General features: G+C 39.6%; 2 protein-coding genes across 3 annotated transcripts in view; one reads left to right on the plus strand and one right to left on the minus strand.

Moving 5' to 3' along the window:
* Positions 1–462: 462 nt before the first annotated feature.
* Positions 463–2944, plus strand: taf11 (TAF11 RNA polymerase II, TATA box binding protein (TBP)-associated factor). 2 transcript variants are annotated; one of them, XM_014033003.1, is made up of 6 exons: positions 463–691; positions 882–1055; positions 2006–2136; positions 2235–2322; positions 2413–2509; positions 2605–2944. In XM_014033003.1, exons 2-6 carry the CDS (start codon positions 897–899, stop codon positions 2733–2735), a joined length of 606 nt encoding a protein of 201 aa, XP_013888457.1. In that variant the 5' UTR covers positions 463–691; positions 882–896; the 3' UTR covers positions 2736–2944. The 2 variants fall into 2 exon arrangements, with proteins under 2 accessions (XP_013888457.1, XP_013888458.1); XM_014033004.1 differs by having other exon boundaries at positions 887–1055.
* A 2906-nt stretch (positions 2945–5850) lies between these two features.
* bltp3a (bridge-like lipid transfer protein family member 3A) overlaps positions 5851–18150 on the minus strand; it is a gene marked incomplete at its 5' end in the record, with an annotated part of 26176 nt that continues 13876 nt past the window's right edge. The window contains 10 exon segments of the mRNA XM_014033002.1: positions 5851–8306; positions 9544–9629; positions 11372–11480; positions 11575–11840; positions 12943–13093; positions 13183–13322; positions 13409–13581; positions 13707–14944; positions 15030–15223; positions 17658–17799. Coding sequence (XP_013888456.1) covers positions 8190–8306; positions 9544–9629; positions 11372–11480; positions 11575–11840; positions 12943–13093; positions 13183–13322; positions 13409–13581; positions 13707–14944; positions 15030–15223; positions 17658–17799 — 2616 coding nt within the window. The 3' untranslated portion in view covers positions 5851–8189.

Here is an 18150-nt window from a genome sequence, read left to right on the forward strand (position 1 = left end):
AGATATGTGAAATATATGTTGAGAAAACACAAGACAGCACACCCGACTTCTTGGCTCCACACCTACAAAAACAAAGAAAGCAAAACCACAGCAAATAAATGCACATCTATATAATTATAATGACTATAGCCTTGCTGAAAACCATACCCATATACATATATAAATTTATACATATGCACTTAAACATACAGAAGTGCAAAATTAATAATACTCATGTTTTGTCACACAGGAATAAATCTGACATGGTTTTTAAAAAAAGGACAGCAAAGTACATATTCCAGGAAACATGTTATTGGTTGGGGGTGTATTTGTGATCAGCTGTGTGATCAAATCAAGCTTTTGAACTTATTTATTTAGTACAAAGAGATGGGAGACCTGCTAATTAAATACAATTCATTTGTTACAACGTGTTATACTCACTCCAGTCCAGTAGGTGGCGGTGACGCACCAAACATTTTGAAGCGGCATTAAAAGAAGAAGGATGTAAGCCCAGCTAGCTTTGTTTGCTGTCACAGTTGATATTTACAGAAGTGAAAGTGGCTGTATTCGCGTAAATTTCTCTTGTTTTGTGTTTTAAATCACATTTAAACGTATCATGAGTACGACTCCGTCATCAGTTTTAAGCTAACCACGTTACGTAGAGTGTTAGCTTGAAAACTCCTTCGTTGTTGCTTGCTAGCTGGCAGCAAGGGTACGTATTTTTTTATTTCTGTTCACGATTTATTCCAGAATTTATACTAAAAGAAACAAAGTTTTCAGTCGGAGCATTTCACCTGTAAGAATTAGGGGAAACATACAGGAAAAGCCAGCATATTATCTAGTTGCTGCTAGCTTGATATTTCCTCTTAGACCTAACAGAGCACCGCTGACTGTCTGCTCAGTTTAGAGTCAGGCCGATGGCAGACCCTGCAAGGATAAAAACCGAGGAGAAGACGACTTCTGTTGACGAGGAGCATCATGTCAAGACAGAACAACCTGAAAACCCATCAGAGCCTGAAAAATCTGCAGAAGAAAGTAAAGAGTCGACCGCGCAAGATCAGCCTAAAGCAGCTCCTGTGAGTTGACTTCATTCTAACTCAAAGTAGCACAGAAACAGTAAAAGACTCAGAATGATACATTTAGTCATGTATTTATGAAAGGAGCAAGAGAGAAAGCGTTAGTATTTGCAGTTTATGACGATCAGTTGTAAATGGGAGCCCCGCTTTAGTTGTTTTGTGATTGGAAATCACAGAAATGTAGACAGATTAACAAGATCGTGACCTTATTTTCACATATTTGTATGCAGATGCATGACCACATCTGAGCTTGATTTAGCTGCATCATGTGAAAGAAAAGGTCTTGCAGGAAAAAAAAATGCTGCTGCAATCGATGATACTAAAAACCTGGAATGTAGAAGTTGTATTTCTAAGCTAATGAATAATTTGTCAGTCTCTGACATGCTACATGAATATCTAAAAAGGTACAAAGTAATGGAAATACTTTGTGTAATTCTTGCCTTTTAAATGCATATCTTCTGTCCTCCAAAAATAAATAAGTAGGTAAAATGAACCACCACTGGTCTACAATGAACAACTTGTCTGAATATTTCATCTGAATATAAAATGCCATTTATTTTTATTATTTTTAGTTTTCATAGATTTCAAATAATTTTGAAACAGCTTTAAATAAGTGTTTATAAAGAGGAAGAGAATACTTTAGTATTAGATGTATTTGTTTTTCCAAATTAACAAGCCACATATACAGATGTTATCATATACTGTATATGTATTAGTATTAAAATGTTTAAAATAAACAAAGCTTTTGAATTAAAAAAATATTTTTCTTGGTCTTACTATTTCTTGGAAATATTCCGTTTCGAAGCAAAGGTTGTTGCAGATCTTGTGTACAAATCTGGTCTTAAATCAAATAAAAACAGTGAAATGTCCGAAATAGAAACATTTTACATTTGAATGGTTGTATGAATCTCATTTATAGCAGCCCTAAAGAGATATTTTCTGCTGTAAAGGAAGCAGCAACAGGAGATGATGAAGAGGAGGGAACCTCTGGTCAGCCTTCTGCGAAAAGACTGAAGGTGGAGCCAGAGAAGAAGAAGGAGAAGCGCCACAAAGTCGACGAAGATGAGATACAGAAGATGCAGTAAGACGATCATTTTTTCATTCCGCAGACATGTGTTGTTTAAAATCTCCATCCAGGTTAATGTCTAAATCTTCGCCATCATCCCACGTTTTCCTCAGAGTTTTGGTGTCGTCCTTCTCAGAAGAGCAGCTGAATCGTTACGAGATGTACCGACGCTCTGCCTTCCCAAAAGCTGCTATTAAGAGGGTGAGCTCTTTATAAAAACTAACGTTTTCTTTATTAAATCCTCAAAACTGGAGTATCGGATGTTTGTTTATGTACCTTTTTTTTTTCTAGCTGATCCAGTCTATAACAGGCTCATCGGTGTCTCAAAATGTGGTTATTGCCATGTCTGGTATCGCCAAGGTTTTTGTTGGGGAAATAGTTGAGGAAGGTAAAAAGAGAGATTTACAAAACAAACCATTCAGATGAAAAAATGAAAATACAAAGTAAATGATAATCATTGCTTTTTCACCCCCCTTCTTATAGCCTTGGATGTTTGTGAGAAGTGGGGAGACACACCTCCTCTTCAGCCCAAGCACATGAGGGAGGCAGTGAGGAGGCTGAAGAGCAGAGATCGGATTCCTAACACCAAGTACAAACACATGGTGTTTCACTGAGACAGAGCAGAAGATCCTGATCCACACGTGGAAACCCTCACATCAATCAGCTCTTCTGTGTCCCAACAACCCATACAGTTCAATTTCTGACTGTTTTTTTTTTTAACAGTTGAACTGTGATGTAAAGCCAGAAAGTGGACGGTTAAGGACTCGATCTAATAAAATGTAAATACAAGTTTTATCATTAAATGTTTAAAGATTGTGCCTCATTTAGCTTGTTAGATGCATTTCTTATCGTAATATAATCGGCAGATTTATTACTAAAATCTTTTTTGAAAATAAAATAAACTCAGTTATACAAGGGGAAAATTCAAAACTTAGTCCAAATCAAGGGTCGATTTCTGTCAATACGTACGACAAATGTTATAAATAATCCTTACAGAAATATAAATGAACATCTAAATTGTGTTTAATGTAGCATTTAGAACATATACAGCGGGTAAAATAAGTATTGAACACGTCACCATTTTTCTCAGTAAATATATTGCTAGAGGTGCTAATGACATGTAATTTTCACCAGATGTTGGTAACAACCCAAGTGATCCATACATACAAAGAAATCAAACCATAAATGTCCAGAAATGAAGTTATTTGTAATAATGTGGAATGGCAGAGGGAAAAAGTATTGAACACACTTCCTGAAATTTATCTAATACTTTGTACAAAAGCCTTTGTTGTCAATGACAGCTTCAAGATGCCTCCTGTATGGAGAAACTAGTGGCATGCATTGCTCAGGTGTGATTTTGGCCCATTCTTCCACAAACAGTCTTCAAATCTTGAAGGTTTCGTGGACCTCTTCTATGAACTCTGATCTTTAGTTCTTTCCATAGATTTTCTGTTGGATTCAGGTCAGGTGATTGGCTGGGCCATTCCAGCAGCTTTAGTTTCTCTCTCTGAAACCAGCTGAGAGTTTCCTTGGCTTTGTGTTTGGGCTCATTGTCTTGCTGAAATGTCCAGCCACGMTTCATCTTCATCATCCTGGTAGATGGAAGCAGATTTTTATCAAGAATGTCTCTGTACATTTTTCCACTCATCCTTCCTTCAATTATTTGAAGTTTGCCAGTACCATATGCTGAAAAACAGCCCCACACCATGATGTTCCCACCTCCAAACCTCACTGTTGGTATGGTGTTTTTGGGCTGATGTGCAGTGCCATTTGACCTCCAAACATGATGTGTATTCTGGCATCCAAACAGTTCAGTGTTGGTCTCATCTGACCAGACTATATTCTCCCAGTATTACACAGGCTTGTTTAAATGTTGTGCAGCAAACTTTAAAGGAGCTTCAACATGCTGTTTCTTCAGCAGTGGAGTCTTGTGTGGTGAGCGTGCATACAGGCCATGGTGGTTCAGTGCATTACTTATTGTTTTCTTTGAAACAAACGTACCTGCTAATTCCAGGTCTGTCTGAAGCTCTCCACAAGTGGTCCTTGGCTCTTGGACAACTCTTCTGATAATTCTTTTCACTCCTCTGTCAGAAATCTTGTGAGGAGCACCTGGTCGTGATCGGTTTATGGTGAAATAATGTTCTTTCCACTTCTGAATTATGGCCCCAACAGTGCTCACTGGAACCTTCAGAAGTTTAGACATTCTTCTGTAACCGATGCCATCATTATGCTTTGCAACAATAAGGTTGTGAAGGTCTTGAGAGAGCTCTTTACTTTTACCCATCATCAGATGGTTCTTGTGTGATACCTGGTCATCATATGGGACTGAACCAGCTGATATTAACTTGCACTGACAAGGGGCAGGCTTGCTTTCTAATTACTGAGAGAGTTCAGCTGGTGTCTTGGCTTTCCATGCCTTTTTACACCTCCTTTTCTTCATGTGTTCAATACTTTTTCCCTGTGCCATTCCACATTATTACAAATAACTTCATTTCTGGACATTTATGGTTTGATTTCTTTGTATGTATGGATCACTTGGGTTGTTACCGACATCTGGTGAAAATTTCATGTCATTAGCACCTCTAGTACTATATTTACTGAGAAAAATGGTGACGTGTTCAATACTTATTTTACCCGCTGTACAACCTAATAGGTAAATAAATATTAATATTAAAATTAGACTCTTATTTTGTTACACCTATTTAACATTTTCATTGATTATATCTTAGATTACATTTTATCATAATACAGCAAATCAGGTAACCCTCACAAAAAGTCCAGTTATTTAATGTTAAAATAAAAGAATATGGCAAAAGATAAAAGCAGGGTTCATGCAGGTTTCAGTAAGTTAAATTTAAGACCTTTTTAAGACTATTATAACTGACATTTAAGACCAAACCGATGCATAAACAAGCATTCAAATGGTCCCAGAAATTTTAACATAATTTTTTTTATTGTCATCACGTTAATGAAACGGTAATATCTATGAGACCTTCATATCGACTGCTGTGGACCGCTTCCAACAGAGTGCAAAAATCACTGAGATGAAGCCAAGTCTTATTGGAAACACACTTTCCCATGTTCAAACAACAAGCAGTGGACATGACTGAATTTCTTAGTTTTTTGAGTGGGTGAACAAGTTGTCGTATGCAGGGGGCTGTACTTGCTAAAAGGTCTAAAATATAAACGGTGCCGTTTTTTACCTGCATTTATCACAGGATTTGTAGTTCAATCACGTACTAAGACCGGTAGCAAACTTAGCACTTCAGCCTCTGATTACGGCACTTAAATCTGTTTATGCAGCAAACGCTTCTCTGGAATGAATGAAAGTAAACAATTAAGACTTGACAAAATTAAATTTAAGAGCTTGGATTAAAATCTGGGTGTTTTTAAGACTTTTTTAGGCCTAGAATTTTGATTTTCAAATTTGAGACATTTTTAGACTTTTTAAAATCCTGCATGAACCTGTAAAAGGTTGAATTTTGCTCTTTCCACACCAAAATTAAAGATGACTAAAAAATTCTAACTTAATTTTCTCAGCTTCAAAGTTGTTCAGCTGTCATGAGAATAATGCACTAATTAAAATAACTATTTCCCATTTACCCTTGGGGCCGGTTCAAATGTAATCGAGGGCCAGTTTTGGCCCGCCGGCCTTCAGTTTGTTACAAGGTTTATAAGGAAATAACTTATGAGGCAATAACAGCAATAAAAATAACACCACAGCCAAAACATGTTTTAACATTTTATTTCCTCTCTGACTTAAGCTTTGGTTCACAGAACCAGTTTTACATTAGTTTTAATGAAGTGATGAAAACCATACAAAATTTAATGTTACACAACAGACCAAAAAAAAAAAAAAAAAACAATACTGTCCAGTTTTTCTCCTCTGTGTTCCTTTAAAGTGATCAACATTAAAACAAGTGCAAAGTCGTCTACGAGGCATCGGTAGAAATAAAATAAATCACTTCAGCACATGCATGTGGAGCCTCTGCTCATCTCCCTGCGCGGCTCAGAGGCTGCGAGCTGTTGTGGAAACGGTCGACCTTGCCTTCGAGTGCAAAGGAAGTCCAGCGTAACAGGTTATGAGGAAATTCTAAACGCAAAGCACCAGTTTGTCAGAGGAACAGAGATGCTACTTTAAGTCCTGACAGAGAGGAAGGAAGCAGAGGGAAACCTTTCAGGGCTACATGTAGTTTCATACCATCACACTGTTGTTTTATTAAGGCCATGCAGAAACAGAGAGCAACAGCTAAGAAGAAAAAGATACACAGATACACGTTTAAAGTCTGCATGCAGCCGAGGGAATCTGACAAACGACACACATGAAGTTCCACATAAAAAGTAGCGTTTAATTTGAACGATATGTTTCAAGTAAAATGTTTTCCTATTGCTTAACGGGCAACATTCCTCTGAAAGAATGTAAACAGGTTTTGTTTGTTTTTGTTTTTTTAGCCTGCAGCGCAGCAACATCAAACTGATCAGATCATTTAACGGGGACCAGTAGTGACAAATCTCTGCCACCAGGTGTCTCCAACGTACCTTTACACTGTTAAAAACAGCTCAAATGATATAAGTAAAACCCTGTTAGTTTATAACAAGTTAAATGATAAAAAAAACACTTTTACTAAAAATAACCTGATTCAACATCACACTGCAGATTTGTTTCTTCAATAAAAGTTTGTTAAATTTAGCAACTAAAACATTGTTTTCTAGTTATTTTTTGTTTGATAGATCACAGTCTTTAAATAATACTTTCTTTGACTGCCATGGCTTCAGTGTGGCTGTGCATCGGATCCAGTAAACACAAATTAATCCAAATAAATACACACAAATAAAAACAAATGTGTCTGAGCTGATCGACCTCATGAGTTGTCTTTTGGCGAGCTACAGACGCCGTTTCGACAAGACTCCTGGAAGATGGTCTGACCCTTGAAGTTACGTCTCCAGAGCGGAGGGGACAGACTGTAGGAAGTGTTGTCTTCAGTGGACGTTGGCCCACACGACAGATTTCACAGTACGAAAGAAACATGACCGTTTCGCAAGTCTTAGAACAACAAAACACTGGAAAATAATCCAACAAGCTTTTTAAAAAACAAACAAAAAAAAAAAACAAAACAATGAGAACTTGATAAAGTCCACCTGCTGATAAAACAATAAAATGTAGAGGTCTTAAAGGAAACCCAGACTACATGCAACATTAGACATTTCATAAACATTTACTTCAACTGTAACACAAAACCTGTAGAAATACTGTATGATGGTGGACAGAGCTGCTTCATGGAAGGAGAGCTATATATATATATATACACACATATGGCTAAAGCTATATCACCATATGTGTATGTATTAGCTCAGGCGCTAACATGAAAACTAACTAAGCTGATGTTGAGGCTGTTTGGCAGTTGAAGTAAATGTTTATCAAATAATGTCTAATGCTTCTAACAGGGTTCCCTTTAAATTAAAAAGTGCTTTTTTTCCTCTTCCACTTCTTACAAAACAATATTACCCAACTATACTTCAAAACGTAAACTTAACCTTCCACACAAAAGTAAACTACCAATAAGTCAAGCTGTGCTGCCGCTAAAAGAAAAAAAAGTGCTACAGTTGTAATTTAGTTAGCACGGTTCACTAGGCATGCTCTGTCACAGAAGTGGTTGGTGGCTGAGCAGCTGTCTGGCAGTGTCTGTGCAAAATGTCCGTAACACAAGTGGAAAGAATTAAAGCTTCATGGTTTTGCATGCTGTGATTTTTTTACAGTGAAACCACACAATGACATTACAGCCCACACTGATCTCAACCAAATAAAATTAAAAATAATAGTCGTTTTTTTTATAGTTTAGCACAGCAGTGAGGAATATCAGAGTGTTTGATAAAAAAGAAAAATAGTACCATTTTTGTACCTAAATGTTATTTCAGAGTTCCCCTTAGGGAGGTTTTTTTTTCGTACGAACCGTATGAATTTAGTGAACAAGCTGAAAGTGATCCGAAGCCATGATTTGGATCCATCGTCCACTTTCTTCTGTGCGTTTTTCTGAATTCTCTTGACTGAGGTGAGCTGATTCGAAGGATCAGAGTGTGAAGGTGGGGTTGTACCTCCTGACCTCCAGAAGGAGGCGCTCTTGGTCTCTGAGGGCCTGAGACAGCGCAGCCTGGGTCTGGCAGAGCTCCGACTCCTCTGTTCGTCTCTGCAAAGACAGGATTATGGGATTGGTTAGTGACAGGTGACACCTTGGCACTAAAGACCGCATGGCTTTTTAATGAAGTCAATCACAAGTAGGTGTTGTTACAACACTGTTACACAATCCTGTGTACTCTGACACACACCTCTGCTTTTGTTTACTGGTAATTAGTTGTGTTTATCACTGCTGATCTATCACCTGAAAAATAAAATAGTGACTTTAACTCAGAAGCAATAAGCCCTCTAGAACAGTGTTTAAACCTCTGGATTACATCCATTACTCTTTTCCTAGAATTAGATTAAATAAAGAGTTTTTCTGAATTAATATTCATCAGTGGTGTGTTTTATAATGGGACATCAAAATTTCAGCTGTGCAGGAGTTGAAAATGCAGCTCCACAGGCTGGTTTGACAGAAATTTTGTTGAACTTTTTTTAAAAAAATATGTTTAATGTTTCAGCAACAATCTGTGACTCGTTCTGGGCGGAGCCTCGTTAACGTTTTGAGACGTTTTGGTTTCGTTCTTCGACACGACACAAACTGCCGCAGCTCAGTCCGATTCTGAGATACGGTCCTGAAATTCTGCAAATTGTTTACGGGGCTGAATAACTCGACTGCTTGCACATCTGCAGAAACCTTTGTTGTTCTGCAGATTATTCTGAGCAACCATCAATGCATAAATATCAACATTCAGCTCCTTTTAGTTTAATCTTTTTTTTCTCCCGTACCTTTTTCAGCTCGTATCCATTTCTGAAATTTTTGTGCCTTTTCAACAATTCATATAACAAAATGTTCGGCTCCTTCAGGACATTCTGGCTATGGCTTTTGGCACTTCAGTCATTTATACTTTTGGAGATATTTATCTTTTTCATCCATATTTTTTCCTCAATAAAAATGAATGGAGCTTCAGCATCCTTAAAACCCTTCAAAATCTTTACTGCACTTTACAATTTGTTCTGGTTCTGCTTTTTTAAACTCCTTTATGCTAATTTTAGCTTCCTTCGGCTGCTGTTTTGCTGATTTGAGCTCGTTTCTGCTTTTTAAGCCATCATTCTGACCTGCTATTCTTCAGCTATTTTAAACTTTTATTTTGTTTCTATAACTTTCTTTTCTTCAGATATATTTCTACTCCTTTTACTTTTTATCAAATTTCCTTAATTTTTGTGCTAATTTTAAATAGAAATAAACACCGAATAACTTTATAAATCATCACTAGAGCTAAATCAGATATGGTATTTCTTTATACCTCAGTCTGGTGCTGAACAGAGGTGAAGTTGTTGGAGTCAGCCCGAGTTGTAAAGTCCACCACAGGTTTAGTGTCCGTGCTTTCAGCTGCAATCAGAAAGAAAATGATTGTGAGCCCCTTCTGTTCAACTTTCTGTAAAGCTGGGATTGTTTTGGTTTTAAGGTTTTGTAGTGGTCACCCTGGGTGGAATAAACGTTCCACCTGCCTTTGAACTTGACCACGGAAGGCCTCCTTTAAAGAACAGAACTCTATTCATTTTTATGGTCATAACATGTTTTCTTAAACAATTAAGGGACATTTTATTTCATTTTATTCTCTATAATCAAGATAATAAACAAAATAGTAATGTTCTTTATATGTTTTGACTTTACATATTTTACTTAAGCAAAAGTTATTTCTTAATTAAAGTTATCATTTTAAAGTTAAAGTTATATGCTTAACTGAATGACAACTTATGTTCTTCTCACTATAACCAGAGAAAAGAAAGAAAGTCACAAAAGATATCATTTTAATGTTTATTTTGTGTATGTTAATCAACCATTATTTGAATATAAGGTGATTATGTTTTTCTATTTTTGATTCACTATAAAAGTGTATGATTTTCTAGTTATGTAGAACAGAGGTTGATGTGAGAAGTTTCACTAAAAGTCCTGGGTTAACAGCAGCAACTTTGAGCATGCAAAACAGGGTTTGTTTTGTCTACGAGGCAAACGTTCCCATGAGAACTTTCTACTCTCCTATAACGTTCTGGTTCACACCTGTTAACAACCAAGGTCGACCGAGAGGCTCTCTCTCTACCTCCTTTCTCTTACTTTTCTATACTAACACGGACGACAGTCCGGTAGTCTTTTTGTCTTGGTCGACAACAGCAGTTCGACTGGAGTCTGGCGCGGGTCAGACCAAGGACTGCCTGGTCTGGTCTCTCCAGCAGAGAGCAGAACATTTGTGGTGAGGATTTTAGCTCATGAGCCAAAGAGCTAAATCTTCCCACTAGCCTAACGACGACGCCAGTCGTGGGCGCCCAGCACCTCTCTTTGAAGTTGAGGACTACAGAGAGACGCTTTTGTTTTAATCTGGAGAAGCCAAACGACGGAGTGTCAGATTGACACGAAACCGGACCGACCCAGATAATCAACTTCCTGAAGCTGAGTCCGGAGCAGTGCTGACGGTCCTAAGCGGACTCAGAGGTCTGAAACCTGGACACCTTCTAAGCTTACCTGACTGACGTCTGAAAAGGTAAAAGCTGAACGTTGATTACAAAGTGTCGGGAGTCCTGGCTGTGTCATTAAGGATCGCTCCATCCTTCTGGCTTTTTACAGTATTAATAAGATAAAATCTAGTTCACTCCCCATAATAACCACTTTTCTACCTAAACTTAACTTTTACTTCACTCTTACTAAGAATTTGCCTCAATTAGGTTTATTTAACATCAAAGAACCTTYTTGTGTCATATAAGTTGTCAAATTAACGAGATTTAACCCTTTTTAAGAGTTAATGGTTGATTTAAACTTATGTAAAACCCTTATCCATCTTCCAATGAGTTTGTATGTAAATAATTGTTTTGTAAAATAAATATCATTTATTTTTAGATAAACTTTATTGACTACGATACTCATTGTCAAAGTCTTGGTCATAATAAAGGTGATGGTTATTATTATTAGTATTTAAAATCGAAAAGAACCCGTTTCCTCGTATATTAACTATATTAATATTAGTCGATATTAATTAGGTTAAATATGAGAAGTTATGTTGGAGGTAATCTCTACAGTTTAAACCAACTGTTTGTTGATTCGTTAAAAAAAAAAAAAAAGATTGTCATCTAGCTCACCTTTGACTCTCATCATGCCATCATCACTTCGCTCAAGCAGAAGCTGATCAATAATGAACTTAGCTGGAACAGGTTGTGGAGCTGTGGGGTAGATTTTGGGGCCATCATCCTAAAAAAGACGAAAAAAAGGACGTGAAACTAATTTGTTAGAATTAGTAGGTGGCCATAGGGGCTCAAAAGATGACATCATCAGGATGGCCTGCCTTGATAACGACGGTGACGTTGTGCAGGTGTAACCTCAGTGGCTGACCGTCGACGCTGAATTCGTCTTCCAGGAAGGGGCCGATGTTAGTCACCGTTGAGGCCAACAGCTCTGCCTTACAGTTCTGAAGTCGAACGTCCAGAAAGCCAGAGGACTCAGCCAGAGCAGAGCGCTGAGCTGCAGCTGGACCCGTTTCTGCTCGCATGAGAAAGACAGGAGAGTTGCCGCTGCGCTGGCAGTCCTGCTTCTGGGCCGGTTCTCCTGCAGCTGCAAGAACCCAGAGAACGAGATGTTAAAACTGACGCCACACCCTGCTCCCTCTCTGATTAATTACATAGTTATAGTACCATAATTAAAGAGATAATAACTCATGATTTTCCAGTGTGGAATGGTAAAACAACATATAATTTCAATTATTTTTTGAAAGCTTGAACTTATTGAGGATTTCCATTAAATAGTAATAATAAATGGCTTGAACTTATATAACATTTTATCAAGTCCCTACAGACTCCAAATCACTTTATCATTCACACTGATTAATTCACTAGGGCTCAAAATTAAACATGTAAATTTATTAAAAACCAGGAGAAAATGAATAATATGACAAAAAAAATAGAAATATTTTTTTAAGAAAAGTTGTAGTAGCTGATTTTCAGAGGGCTTTTTTTATTACGTTTGGGCATGAGGCTTGTTTAAAACACATCATGTTTGGTTCACACGGCAAGATTTTCAAATTGTCAGCTGATTTTCAAAGACTGAGTCCCTGCACATGACAATAAAAAAATCATAGATTTAACAGGTTTGGTTCTACAGTGTGTGGTGTACAGCCACACACTCACAACACACAACAAACCAACAGATTTCACTCACAAACATTCAGATGTCAGACGGGAAATTTTGCGAGACCTCTCAAGATCAAACGTTCAGAGGAAATAAACACGGTCGACAGTGATAGTTTGTGGACTATCTTTAACAGAGAAAAAAGAAAACAAAAAGTTGTCTCCATGCCAGTTGTTTTGGCTTCACTCACCCTTCAACCAGTTTTTGATTGGCTACATGTCACATTCAACAGAGGAACACCACATATCCTGGGATATCGGGTCAAGACAATCCAACACGTTGAATATCCTGATTTGAGATCGGAAAAGGTCCCAACATCCTTCTAAGCCAACTATATCACTCTTAACACTCCAAACACGACAGGAATATCTCTAAGATTATCTTTAGAGCCATCATCGGAGCGTCCATAAGCTTAGGGCAAAACTGGACCAAATATCAGAACAATGATCTTGCCGTTTGAACCTCTTTTTCAATGAGTTAATAAACATCTGAAACTAACGTCAAAGGTGAAGGTAATAACCCAGGTTACCTTGTACAAGACCAGCCAGAACATCTGACTGCCTGACGTTGCCCAACTGTACAGGGGTCAGATTCAGTGCTTGGACAGCCACAACCTGGTCTTCTCCTCGGACCTCCATGGTGCAAGCTGTACCACTCAGGACTAACAGCAACACTGAAGACTGACAGAGCATCAGATTTAAACTACTGAACATAAAGATTTAAAGTGACACTTTAAAGGGTTTGTGGATTATTGGACACAGTAGCTCACCATGTCCTGGGATATGTCCTCTATACTTTGGGACAGGGAACTGCTCAGATCGGCCGATGAGCGTCTCTCCGTCCCCGGGGCTGGGCTGCTTTGGCTGCCTGCAGGCGTGTTGTTGGGGCGCACGGACTCCACGCCTGATTCTGAAAACATGATAAAACACTTGAAATCAATCTCACTTGTGCAGCTTGGAGAACTTTTTAAAGAGAACTCGGCCGTTTTTAAACACCTGAGTCCACGAGAACAACAAAGTTGTCGCTGAAATCACTATCGACAGACAGATTGTCATCCGGCAAGCTGCCGTCCAAAATAGCGCTGTCGAAGGACGTCTGAGAGTTGGACTGCTTCAAGGACTGGAGGCGTGACGAGGGGGGGGATTCTTCTGAGCGTGGAATCTGCTCCCTATGAGCACACACACACAAACACTCACACACTCATTAGGAAGCACTCAGTGGCACCATGTGGTGCACAGTATGGGCTTCAGACAACACAAACACACAGCAGATGCCCAGCAAGGGGACACTTGCCTCGTTGGAGCGCTGAACAGCTTGCTCATGCCTGAACCACGACTCAGCATGCTGAAGGCGTCTTTCGTTATGGAAAACGCCCCTTTGGTCAGGTCCAGCGAGGCACTGATGGCGTCTTTGGTCACGTCCTTGGTGACGTTAATTGCGCTCGAAAGCTCTCCCTCCAGGCTGAAGGTGGACGGCTCGCGGGACATGACCGGGGAGGGTCCAGGGGAAAGGGGAGGCGAGAGACCGGCGGGCTCCTCCTTCGCTGTGAGCCCGCTGACCTCCACCACCTCCTCCATGGCCTCAAACGCCTCCTCCACCACACCGTCGTGTTCGTCCCGAGTGAATACAATGACCGCTGCTGCAATGGATGACACACCGTTTGTTAACCCGCTGTCCTCTGGGACGTCGACCGGAAGATGAGTGGGAGAAAAGTCAGAGTCCGTCATGCTGGGGCTGTCCGTTTCTGGAGAGTGGGGGACTTCTTCTTCCGGCTCAGAGGAAGCTGGTGGCAAAAGGAGACCCAGTTTCACCGAGTCCACCAACAGAGAAAAACACACTGTAGGGGGATTTGTCTTCTGGCCACGAATCTGTTTAACGCCTCGTACGTCCCGGCTCAGCTCGGCCCCCAGCCGGGCCATGGCGTCCTTCATCCTCAGCAGGGCGACGTACTGGTAGTGATTGAGCCACATCCTCAGCGGAGTGATTGTGTGAGCCAGGAAATGAAAAGAGGCAAACAAATCTTGGTGCTGACGAGCACCCTGCTCTGAAGAATTTACGTGGTCTCCGTTGGGACTAGAAGGGGAACTAGAAGGTGATTGACCTTTGACGGCAGCGGGTGGTTGACACATCCACACGGACATGGCAAAGGGCTCGATGAAAGGTTGGGTTTTGCCTTTGGGGAATCGCCGTGCTCCATCGAAACCCAGCGTGACACGGGACAGGCTGAGAGACCAGACGTCCTGGGAGCGCAGCTGCCTCCTGTCCAGAGGCTGGGCTTCTGCTTCTTGAGCGTGCCGGAGGAAACAGGAAGGGAGGGGGTGGAAGGCGCTCAGGTCTCTGGGGTAGGGGCAAGGAGGCGTGGGCTGGAAGAAAGAGCGGCCGGAGAACTTCTCACAGGTGCTGCTGAGGTCCGCTTTGGAGCCGTGGGGGCAGTGGCGGGTGTTGCTGACAACAATTTGGGGCATGACAACGGAGAGGGACTGAGGACGCTCTGGATGGTCCAGTATGGATGAATCTAGAGGAATTATCAGCTGGGAGGGAAAAACATCACCTTAATTGTGTACAACTAAAGGTGAAAGAGAAAAAGCTACAAAAGCACCACAGTCCAGTGTTTACCTTAAGTTGAGCAGCATCCAGGCGGACGTCCATGTGCTCATCAGCCTTACTGCTGTCCTGCAAATGGTAGAAAGCTTTGACCTGGTCCAGGGTGTGCAGAAGACCCCTGGAAAACAGGTTGATCCACAGCATGCTGACTGGGTCCACACAGAGCTGGAGGCCGTTTAGCTGAGCATACAGTTTGGAAGTAGGTGCTGGGAGGAAGAAAACAGTAGAATACAATCAGAAATCATACAATAAATATTATAATATGTTCTTAAATATTACAGACTAAATATTAAGCAATAAATGCAAAAACTCAAGTTTCGCTGCTGTTAGCCATCTTAATTGGTAACAAACTTACCAGATTACAGAGTCAACAACATACACTGTGTGCACAATTAGGCAAGTCTTATTTTTGGGAAATATTCTTATTAATCAAAAACTACAGTGCTCTTGGTTCATCCAAAATGTTAATAAACCTCAAACGAGATTGTTTAAGAAAGTAAAAGTGAGGTTTGGGCTTACTTAGAATATATGTGCAGATTATTATGCAACTAAATGAAAAACACACATTTTCCCATCTCACCTTTTTATTTTCATCTGGTTAAGTGAGAATTATAAACTACTCAAAACTTTCCAATAAACATTTCTGACGTTTAAAATAAAAGTGACCAAATAGACACCCTTCTTTTCAATAACAGTGATAAGTCTTCCATTCATTCTGTCAGTTTCTAGAGATGTGGACGATCAATGTTTTGTTCAGCAGCAACTACTTGGAGAACTGTCCACAAGTTCTCAGTTAGTTCAGGTGAGGGGAGGAAGGAGGCCATGCCATTCGATTTTAATGTTGAACACCTTTACTGGCTCACCATGCAGAGGAGTACTTGGATGTGACGGAGCGTTGTCCGGTGGAAAAAAATCATTGTCTTTTTGGAAGATGCAGACTTCTTACTGAACCACTGCTTGAAGTCTTCTAAAACCTGGCACTAGGTTGGGAGTTGGTCCAACCAGCTCATTTTTAAAAAGATCCCCTATTAGTTGTAACATTAGACTTTATTTGATAAATATATATTTTAACTGTAAAATAAAGCCATAAAAATACTGTAGGCCATTTAGTTTTGTAAATTTTTAAAAATTTATTTTAACACTGTTGAAGCCATTTTATTAACACACAAAGCATCCTGGGTAAATGATGACATGATAGGTCATCGGTGTGAGCGAGCTATATCCACCCTGAAGGTTAATCTTGGACAATATCTGATGATCGACTCTTTTAAATGAAACCAGAYAGCGTTGACAGAGAGGAGAAGGTAGAAATGACTCAGRCTSVAACTGAAAATYTYGATGGAGGACAACAGAGCTGCTTCATGGAAGAAGAACCTCAGCTTAGCCTGTTAGCCTTTGTGCTAGCACCGACTCTATACTGTCTGATCTGTATTAGCTCGGTGCTAGCGAGACAAACGAGCTAAACTGAGGTCCTCCATCCATATTTTCAGTTACAGGCTGAGTCATTTCTACCTTCTCCTCTCTGTCAGCGCTCTCTGGTTTCATTTAGAAGAGTCGATTGTCAGATATTGTCCAAGATTAACCTTCAGGGTGGATATAGCTCGCTCACACCGAGGACCTATCCACGTTATCATTTACCCAGAATGCTTTGTGTGTAAATAAAATGGCCCCATCCATGTAATATATTTTTAAACTTTTAGTTTAAAAATTATCAAAACTAAACAGCCTACAGTATTTTTACAGTCTTTATTTTAAAGTTAAAATATATGTTCATCAAATAAAGTCTAATGTTACAACTAATCATGGATCTTTAATAATACCAGCACATACCAGTACCCCACCTACACCCTGATGGTGTCTGACTCAAGTGGAGCTCTGTATTTGTTACTGTTTCAGTCACAGACCCACCCATCTGTTCAGTCAAGAGTCACTCTATCATCAGTCCATAAAACCTTTGAAAAACCTGTATTCACATATTTCTTGGCCCAGTCTAGACATTTCAACTTATGTGTCTTGTTCAATGGTGGTCAGGTTTCAGCCTTCCTAACCTTGGCTATGTCTCTAAGCACTGAACATCTTCGAGTACTTCCAGGTAGGCTGCAGTTACGGAATATGACAGCACTAGAAGATAATGGGTTCCTGGTAGCTTCACACTTGATTCTTCTCAAATCATTCAATGATTTTTTTTTCTCAACACAGTTCTTGCAACCAAACAGTTGATGGTTCTGTGATCATGATTCAATATCTCAGGAATTTCAACAGTGCTGCATCTGAGAGATGGTTATTAACTGGTAATTATTGACTTTTCAGAGTCAAATCACATTTTTGGCCTATGTTGTTGCCTAATTATTATGCAGACCTTGATATAGGGTGTTGACCTCCTTAGGCCACACCCTCTCTCATCACACAGATACACATAGCCTGCTATCCTTAAAATCCAATAATCATTCAAGTTTATCCAGTTTGGAGTTTGAAAATATGCCTAAAAATGATATGGTGAAAATATTCACTTGCCTAATAATTGTGCACACAGATTATTTACAAAACAAAACTTTGCAGCAGAATCTAGAAGATTTAATCACGCACGTTAAAAACAACTAAATAAAACAAAGAACACAGTGTATAAGAGCCTAAACGTACCTGGCAAAGAGGAGCTGTCAGGAAAGTAGTACTCAGTAAACTGCAGGTGAACTGCTGGAACATTATCAGGTAAGTTCAGAGCTTTGCGGTTACAGGATATTAAAGAATTTGTCTTCTTGTTCTGGCGGCCTCTCGTAGACACCTGAGTGTGTGAAAGCGAAGAGAGAGACGGAAGTTTCATTAAGGTGGAATTTGTTTTCTTACTTATCTCTTTCAGGGGGAGAGGGCGACAAATCCCTCAATTAATGAAAGTAGAAAACAGAAGTGAGCTACCTGAGCGTCCTGTCAGAAACCGAAGGTGGGAATCAGAGTTTCCCTCAGTGTCTCTTCTGCTTTATCAAATGGGGAACTAAAAGTGTCTTACGCTTAAAGTTGACTTTGAAACGTTTTTGTTTTTTGTTTCCTAACAGTCTGACAATAATTTTAGGTGGCATTTAGGGGATTTTTCTTTTTTCCAATAACAGATGAGATTTCACAGCATACACAATAATCC

Source organism: Austrofundulus limnaeus, unplaced genomic scaffold (genome assembly GCF_001266775.1).
Source record: "Austrofundulus limnaeus strain Quisiro unplaced genomic scaffold, Austrofundulus_limnaeus-1.0 Scaffold1596, whole genome shotgun sequence".
Lineage (NCBI taxonomy): Eukaryota > Metazoa > Chordata > Actinopteri > Cyprinodontiformes > Rivulidae > Austrofundulus > Austrofundulus limnaeus.

Excerpts from the sequence above, each read along its gene's own strand:
- taf11 (XM_014033003.1), top strand. The coding sequence starts at position 897 with ATGGCAGACCCTGCAAGGATAAAAACCGAGGAGAAGACGACTTCTGTT. Across the intron at positions 2,137-2,234 it reads GATGAGATACAGAAGATGCA|AGTTTTGGTGTCGTCCTTCT; the intron begins GTAAGACGATCA and ends CGTTTTCCTCAG. Across the intron at positions 2,510-2,604 it reads TGGGGAAATAGTTGAGGAAG|CCTTGGATGTTTGTGAGAAG; the intron begins GTAAAAAGAGAG and ends CCCTTCTTATAG.